We start from the raw sequence: 9407 nt of genomic DNA, 5'->3' as shown, positions 1-9407 counted from the left end.
AGGTCCTTGGCATCTAAATTTCTTGTCAAATAGCTGATGGGTGTACCTAAGATTTGGCCCACTGAAATTTAAACTGGTGGTCCAAGTTTCAGAGTCTTCGGTAAAGATATGTATTGCCAGGGTGTTTGTTTACCGGCAGCACGCATCCAATAATCGTCAGCCGATCAGGAAGAATTACTAGAAATTTAGATGCCAAGGACCTAAGATTTGGCCCACTGAAATTTAAACTGGTGGTCCAAGTTTCAGAGTCTTCGGTAAAGATATGTACTGCCAGGGTGTTTATTTACCGGCAGCACGCATCCAATAATCGTCAGCCGATCAGGAAGAATTGAACAGGTGCATACAATGCAATAGCATGTAAAACTGATCATCAAACTTTGTAATACTCGCCCTAAAACAGTAGTAGTAACCAACCGCATTGGCAAACATGAGAACTCTCATTTGGCTTCCTAGAAATCCGAAATGAGTGGCTTGGACCATACCACATAAAGTGGCTCCAAATGGAGATTTATCTCAGGCGAATAAAGTCCAAAAAAAAATAAGGAGGGAGGGGGGAAGGAGGGGGAGGGAGAAGAAAGCAGGCTCTTTTTACTTTTCTCCCATTCTATAGTCGATGCTATATTTGACCACTTTGTTACCATATATAGGTAAATGGATGACGCGTCATTGATACAATATGAATATAGCGACACATAATGCGGTATATGTGCTTTAAACAGTGAATCTTGACATGTTCAATAGCACCTGTTTACCAGTTGAAACTTTCTTCAGAATACACTTATAGGGATAATATTATTTATTTCAAAGGAGATAAGTTGCAATATATGTACATATGATATGGCTGTCATAGCCGTTGTAGTGGTTCGGGGAAGATGTATGGGAAGAAGTGGCCAGTTGCAATTTAAACAATGCGGTGTACGAAGTGAAAGAGCTCAGCCCAAAACAAAAGGGGAGTGGGGTTGCCCAAATCAAATCTCCTCTAGGAATCGCCTATAAAGTTTGATGAATCCAAGAAAATCTCTTTAGAAAATATAGTTTTGTCATCTGAACTTAAACTAGGGCCAAAGAACCAACGCGATTCTAAACCGGCCAAAGACTTGCGGTATTGCATTGCCACACCTACGCAGTCGTGAACAAATATTCTGTGGTTCAATGCCCGCCGCAGAAGAAATGCATGGTATGCAGCTTGAATCATTTGAAATACAGCAATACACCAGGAAATCGTAAGAACTTGTCACCAAAATTACCTCCTAGGGAGCATCTGACTGGCTCTCATAACCGTTGTAGTGGTTCGGGGAAGATGTATGGGAAGAAGTGGCCAGTTGCAATTTAAACAATGCGGTGTACGAAGTGAATGATTTCTCAGTGCTATGAGAAAGCTACTCGTACACTTTGTCGATAACGGTGGCATAGGTAATTTCTGGCTTAGCTTCAGATGGTACCTATTTCGTGACATTGCTACAGTATGCCCAAAGCTGCGTTTATGTGGCGGCCGCCTGTGTATCGACATATATAGCACACTCACTTGATGTCATTTGTCGCTAGGAAGACAAAAACACAGTACAAAACAATATGTATTATCATGAATTGATGATCAGCCTACAACTCAAACCTAGCTATGCTCCTAGTGCCACTTACAGACCTCTTCAGTAATAGGGATATCAAACTATTGTTTACCACCGGTGTCCTCAGGAATATATCAGGCTTGTGCTCGTTACGCCTAAGCCAGAGCACTACTTCACAAATGCCTACCAAGTGGGTTGAGCTATGCACTCTTTTCTCGGATCTCGCGCCCAGGAAAAGCCGTCAATGTTTCTCCGTAGCTCGCGAGTGTCAAACGCCTACACTGAAAATGACCGACCTACATACAAACGCTGAGTAAGATGCCAGACCCAGCATCCTTGGATATCCGGAATTAGAAATGACACGTCGTATTTAATACACAATCAAACCCCACAGCTCCGCCGCGCTTTCAAATTTGTCATCACAGTAATAACTACACATCCCTCCATCGATTCAAATACATTGTCACGAAGCCTGCTCTACTTCCGCCACCAACATACCCGCAGCTCATATTTATAATATCATATTCTGTATACGAATGAAAAGTTGTACAGATCCCTCAGCCTCTCTGATATATAAGAAGATATCGCATGTATGCAGTGCACGCCACTACAGGCAATGTTCTACGTAGAAAGTAGGTGACCTAAGAGTCGACCAACAAACGATAACGGCTCTGGCCAGCCAGCTACAAATGCTCCAAATTCGCTGGTCCAAAAAGCTACCATGTCTCAGGCCAAAATCCCATGAGCTTGCCTACAGGATTCATAAGGACGGAATGAAAATATTAGCGTAAACCAATGCTTTTTTAACGGGTCCGCCAACTGGCACTTTTCTTCTTCTTCATATTTCATAGGTTTTTGGCCTCGATTGACATGTAATTGAAATGGATATTCCCCATTCACCTGGTCCGTGGTGAACCGCAGTGTTTGCAAGAAAATAATTTTAGGAAATATTATGTGTTTGAACTGGTTTTTAGTGCTTTTCCAAATAATCATTTGCCCACACCACAGGGCTAACTATTGTCCTATTCTACTACACTATATGTTATTTCTGGCAGCTGGCGAGAAACTGTAACAAGCTTGGATACCATTTTATTTCTATTTGAACGGACGCATTTTGTGGTGCTAAAGGAGATTTAATGAAAGGCGGAATTTAATAAGTCATATGGTCCGTATTATAGTTTTCGTATATAGGCGTACACCCGTAAATTCAAAGGAAATGCCCCGCTCAAGGCTTCTTCCTGTTTTGCGAGCATAATAGTCCCTTAATCGTCAGTTCGAGAAGGGCAAATCAGTCCATCGAGCCATAATTTTCAGATTATACTAAATCTACAGAGGGTTAACGTCCGTGAAATAAAATAAAGCTACTTATGTATAAAAAGCATGAGAAGACCGTAAGCTAACTATGAAAAAGTCCGAGATACAGCTACCACTGACAAGTTATTAGGTCTCTGTATTGAGCTGCGAGGCAAGATCCACATGGCCATGGCCCAAGAATTGGAGAAATGGTTCAATATGCAGTCCGCCAGATCCAGGCCATCAAACTAATGCCCCCCCTGTGATTTCACATATGGCAGGCAGAGTATACACGATTTCACAAGTGTTGTTCCGTGGAGTGTCTCTCTACAAACCCGTCTGGAAAGAATTGAAACCTTCCGGCGCTGGAGTCGGCGCTGGCCGTGACACTGTTCGTTGCATTATCAAGTTCGAAGACATATGTCGTGTCGCATGCGTCCTCTGTAACCACCTCCTTCACCACATTGAGCAACCCTTGCGCAAATGATATGCATATCTGAATGCAGCGCATCATGGGTGTGTGATGCAATAGACCATCAATAAAAGGTGTCAATAGCGGCGCATTGGCATACTTATTCCACTTTCGAAAACCATCATAAAAATCTATCGTTTTGCATGGCTGGCTTGCCAGTAACCTTTCTTAATCAGATGCTAGTAGTAGGTGTCAAAGCATCATGACAGTAGGCGGCAGCACTTTCGACGCCCTTCTCTACTTTAAATGTCCTCGTTTATTAAACAGCAGGCCAAGATCGCCCAACAAAAACACTTGAAATGTACATAGCGCGCTCGAAGTTTGGACGAGAAACTAATTCCATACCTGTGGATCCCAGTAGCCCTTTGCCCTCGCGTTTCTATGCATCTCCCTAGTCTTGAACTGTTGAACAGCTCGGACTGTTGACGGGGCACAGAATAGCCAGTTTTAACAGCATTCTTATCAATGCCATGAAACATTTCCAAAAATAAGAATACAAACAGTGTTGAACCAGATATACTCTGTTCAAGCCGCCTTCATGAACTGCACAGTGTAAATACGCTAGCTAAATTGGCCTGCACAGCGGTCGGCTTCAGCCCAAGAACATAAATGATTCAACATATTTTTTAGAATTGGCCGATAAAGATTGCGTCGGCGTGTTTCTTGCCATACACTTGATACCCCGTTGTAAACTATATAGTCTCATCGACCATCAAAATTTTCTATGGAGCAACTCAGAATACTTTCACATCCTTTCTATGTTTTGAGAAAAGTCCGATAACTATTTTGAGTCTGCTGTATGACAGGCCCGAGGTACCATACTGCAACTTTGCTCTACGACTAGACAAGTTTGGTACAATCCTCATACCTATACTTTGTTGTCGCACTATTGTGTTGGTCTCAGATTAATCGATGTACTGGTGTCACAATGACCACTACTCTTTCACGACACTTATCGCTACTTTAGTGTAGAACCTATTTGGCATTTGATGAAATTCCTACTGATATAGTGACCAATACAATAGTGTTATCATCATCAACTCCCTGTTAAAGACCCGGTCCCACACTTCCCAGTACCAAACCCACCTATACTCTGATGATCCCTGAAGCCATATACTATGGTTTCGACACCAGACAGGAACGACTGCGCCCATGACTTGAGCAACTTAGTCTTCTCGAAATTTTCCTGCACGGGAGTTGCAGGGAGGGAGGGTGAGTGAAAGACAAACGGGCGAATTCAGAGTTTGCATCGTATCGTATATCAAGTACTATGCACCCTATTAGAAATCCATAGCGTATGACTCGTTGAACCGGCCATTTCCCCAACAATCAAGGACTTGTGTGAAACGGGTGCAATCGGGCGTTCTCTCAGGCCTCGATTGAGATAGACTCAAGCACTGAAGTGTGGATGGATGGATGGGTAGACCAACCACACTTTCAATGGATGTCAAACAAAAAAACGCTATCTCATGGAGTCGCAGGTGATGGAAACAGGTTTATACCTCGTCTCTCTGTGAGTGGATCACTTTCGATGTTTTCAGCTCCACATACGATCCCAAGTCCCTACGCACAAATAAAAATATTGAGATCAGCACATACGAGGTAGATATAAGTCTATGCGGAAAGGCGAGGTCAGACAAAATGGGATGAGGATATCAAAACACATGCATCCGTAGTACTTGATTCAATGCACATTGAGAAGAGTCTGCGGGGGACAGTGGACATGAGCTGCCGGTCGCAGTGCATGAGTCCATCCAAATGCAAACGTCGAGCTATACGAAAACAGCTGTCGGCTCTGAATGAACAAGACATCTCTACTACATAGTCCGTTTGCACACGAAGTCGCTTAAGCGTCGACTTCGGAGCTAACCATCCATAGTGGTGCATCAGAATGTGCGAGTGTGTACATACTGAAACTTACGAAGACATACACGCGCAGTGTTTAGAGTGTACTACCCCTAAGCTAAAGCATTCACTTCTCCGTAGATAAAGCCACAAGTGTGGGGTAAGACTAAGGAGGCGAGCGAAAGAAGGGCAAGGGAGGTATCGGAATAGAGCATACCATTTGCGCCCATCAGCCTTAAGACAGTCCATCTCCGCACCCATGACCACGCGGTGTTTTCCTAATTTGGATCTAAAAATGGCACAGTACGCTATGCTGTTGTTCACCGGTGTGTGCTCGATTTCGGGTCTCGTGCCCTCACCTGTGGTGCACGAGTCCAAAACACAATCACATAAGCCTGTGGGCCTCACAAGCGTATTCATTGTGTATGACAAAAGTATTCAAGCACTTTACACGCTTCCGCCATATCGTCACCCTGCGAAAGCGGCAGGTCAGATGTCTGGTTGAGCATGCGGCGACCGAGCCTCATACTGTAACGTGGTTTTTGCTTGCGCGTCGTATAGCATTATAGCATGTGCATAGAGTGGTGCGTGATGCATCCAAAGAGCATATACAAGCACAGTATTCTCGGGCCACATACGTGCCATTCTCTGCGCCTCTGCTCGGTCTGCCACGGTACAATATTGTTCGAACTTGAATCCGCCATAGCACAGCATCTTCCCGCGTGTGTCCATCTCTCTAAGGGCACGGATGTAGTAGTGTGTGATTGTTGGTCATTTAAAATTAGCGAGAGATGAACCGGCCGCTACTTGGCAATATAACAAGACGACAGTGATATGTAAATTGACTGCAACAACTGCACCGGATGGTAGGGGTACAATACCACCAGAACTACTCAGCCATGATGAGCGTCTCAGTGAAAAATCACTGGGCGACCATTGATAGGATTCGTATAGCGTTACACACACGCATACAGCTAACGGCAGGATGGCATGCGCGCGTGCTTACTTCTGCTCAGTCTTTATTTCACAGAGGTAGATACATCCGTCCAGCAACATCGCCCCGAATTTCCATGGCTCGTTGAAACGGTCCTGATGCATAATATAGACATGAGCAGATTCAGAACGTGCATTTCATATGAGCAGCAAACACCTACATGCAGAGATGCTATCATTCTGTATAACGACACATATAATATACGTGCCAGTTTTCAGCTTGGATGCCCACAACACTCCAATTCCGGGGCAAAGAGATATTCAGCACAGAATGCAAGCAAGCTCAATACATCCCACAGGTACGCTATCAGGGATTGAGATGACATGGCTGAGACAGCTAAAATCTGCAACCCACATCATGCAACAAACAAGCACAACATGGTAAACGGATGAGTGTAAGGAGCTCAGATGGAACCCGGTACCGTGTAATAAAGTATACCCTGGAAACGTAGATCAGTATTTTAAAGGCATATTCACACAATTGAGCTAAGCCATAAACATCTTAAAGCCCTGAGGCCCTATTGATTCCCGGGCAGACATTCAGTACTGATGGACACGAACGTCGAATCGCATACACTACAACCACACACACACGCACACGCAAATCCAGGTGCGATTGGTACAGCTATGCCCACATACATTGCGGCAGTACGGCGTGATGAATAGCTTTGACATCAGCCCTCGCCACATAACCATGTCCACGCCTGTGTTGAACCGCTCGGCCCTTGATTCCACAGTGCTGTGTGTGTTATTATTATGGAGTGCACTGTGTTGCTGTTGCAGTGTGTCTGCCGTGTCCTGCGCACGCGTAGTGCCGCTGTCCGGTATTGCTTGTTCCGCATTGTTCCCCCTGTCCGGTGGCTTGGTGTGTGTGTCTGTGCGCGTGGCCGGGGGCTCGATATTGCTATCTAATGTGTTGGTGCGTGACTGTACTTGTATGTCCCTTGAAGTTTGTCCGCGGGTGCGGGGTGTATCGTTCGGTTGTGCTTCTGTACGCATCCGTTTCGTATCGCGTTCATTTGTGGTCGTGTCGTTCGCGGGGCCACCATCCGACTTCCTTCGTTTCAGTTCTGTTTGGAGTGAGAGAGGCATACGCAGATACAGCAGTCAATTGGAGCAAGAGAATATTGAGCTAGATCGTACACGCGTGCATCGCAATTTTTTGGATGTGTATGTCACCTTGTACTGTATTTTTATTCTCAGCAGATATAAAGAGCGTCCGAATTCGATGATTAAAACCGCATGGAGACCAGGGCTTGCTATGACAGCGAACTATCTGTCGAGATATGTAAGCTAACAATATTGAATCATGGGAAATTTGGCACGAAAAGCTGGTTACCTTTCTTCCATCCGTGTTCGAGTGCGGCCAGTAGATCGTCCAGGCGATTATCCTTTGCCTCATCCTTCGATTGGAACACATCGAATCTACACAGAACATCGTGCAAGTGTACAATGTGAGGACAGGAAGGGCGGAGACGAGACAACAAGCATCTGCTCAATAGGCATCGCCAAGATATGTGGAACTAGGTGTATACGCGGGTGTGTAAATCACAATGTGCCGCACTCGCACTAGAAATAGAAGCATAACAGCTGATCGGCGACGACATAGCCGACACAGGCAATGACACGAATAAGCCAATGCAACCCACAAGTACGTAACAACTTGCAGATGCAGTACTTGCATATCCACAAAACACACACACAGCCAATGGCAGACCACCTACCCGACCGTCAGATCGGCACGCTCTGGTGGTACACGGTAATACCCCAGCGCACTGTCATCGAAGTGTGGCACCAGATCCGCATCATAAGAGAACTGATGTATGTACAAGGTGCGCAGAATGTATAAGTCACCGCAATTGTGAGCTTGATTGTGGGTGGCGTGTGCTGTGTATGTTTATGTCGGATAGATGAGGAGATGTGCGAATGCACTTATGGAGAAAAAAAGATGCGATTGAAAGTGCGTGTGTATGGAAGAATCGTATGCAACTGGTCGGGTCATTTGGTACGGGCTTTTGGAGGCGCTATTACAATGAGTTAGAACGGGGTAGAAAATTCAATACACGAGCGCCTGCTAGAAATCGTGATCATAGATTGCAGGACTGCACGTGAAATAAACTCGACTGCAAGTGCACTGTATGGTGTATCAAAGCAGAAAGCCGAATATTGGTGTGTACGAGTGAAGGAGTGGTCAACTATACTACAGCAGTCGGCCAAACCACTGCCTTGTACACTAGTGGCTGCGGGCGCTTGGTATATAACAAGACACAAAACAAGATAAGAAAATTTTATGTGCCACGGGAATACTATCGTTTTGTGCATACCGCCCATGAAACAACACCCTTGCCTCGGAGTACGCTGCGTACCTATGTTGTATCTAAATATGTACGTCTGCACAAAATATCTGGTCAATTACAATCTAGAAAATAAAAAAGCCCAATGGAAGTACACAATATCTAGATCGGGTTCATTTGCGAAATGAATCTAGACGGCTGAGAAAAATCAGCATGGGCCCAATGAAGACACAGAATCGTCAGTACCTTTTTACTACATCAATACGCCCGTGCCTAATCAGAGCAGTCTCTCTAAAAAGTCAGAGAGGGACACACACACACAAGAATAGACACAGACACGTCACAGACACTTGACACAAACAAATCTATACATAAAATATGTATATAGGAACATCTTCACATATATATATATGCACACTTATCTTCCAACTCCCATATTTGAGACGGAAGTCCAATACATGAGGCAAATAAATAACAAAATGGCACACAAACATGATAAACGTATGGTTATTGCCAATTAAAGCAAAATAAGCGGGATTGATATACACGTATACATATGTATAGCTTAATTTCATCCACATACATAACACGGATATATATGGGATACAACCCATGCATACATAACGTACAGAATTGCGAACAAACATAAAACACACTACGCATACACATAAGCAAACACACACAAACAAGCAGATATATAAATGCATCTATAAATATATACATGAATATATCTAAACAGTCACCACACACACAAACACACACACACACACATATATATACATATATATCAATTAAAAATAAATCAGTAAATAAAGGAAAAATAATATATTATACACACACGCACACACACACACACACACACATATATATATATATGTATATACATATACATATATACATATATATATATATATATATGATACATACATAAACAGATATATATAT

At 43.9% G+C, this 9407-nt stretch overlaps 1 protein-coding gene across 1 annotated transcript; it reads right to left on the bottom strand.

Moving 5' to 3' along the window:
* Positions 1 to 2996: 2996 nt before the first annotated feature.
* On the bottom strand, positions 2997 to 8898 carry SARC_01803 (hypothetical protein; the record flags this gene model as incomplete). Its single annotated transcript, XM_014304472.1, has 11 exons — positions 2997 to 3354; positions 3676 to 3749; positions 4417 to 4516; positions 4833 to 4893; positions 5393 to 5534; positions 5814 to 5911; positions 6182 to 6264; positions 6808 to 7238; positions 7508 to 7593; positions 7893 to 7984; positions 8893 to 8898. 11 exons carry the CDS (start codon positions 8896 to 8898, stop codon positions 3157 to 3159), a joined length of 1371 nt encoding a protein of 456 aa, XP_014159947.1. The 3' UTR covers positions 2997 to 3156.
* Positions 8899 to 9407: the final 509 nt, after the last annotated feature.

This window comes from Sphaeroforma arctica (genome assembly GCF_001186125.1).
Source record: "Sphaeroforma arctica JP610 unplaced genomic scaffold supercont1.75, whole genome shotgun sequence".
Classification (NCBI taxonomy): Eukaryota; class Ichthyosporea; order Ichthyophonida; genus Sphaeroforma; species Sphaeroforma arctica.
The sequence above is the reverse complement of the archived record's forward strand: the minus strand, read 5'-3'. Positions and strand labels throughout refer to the sequence as shown.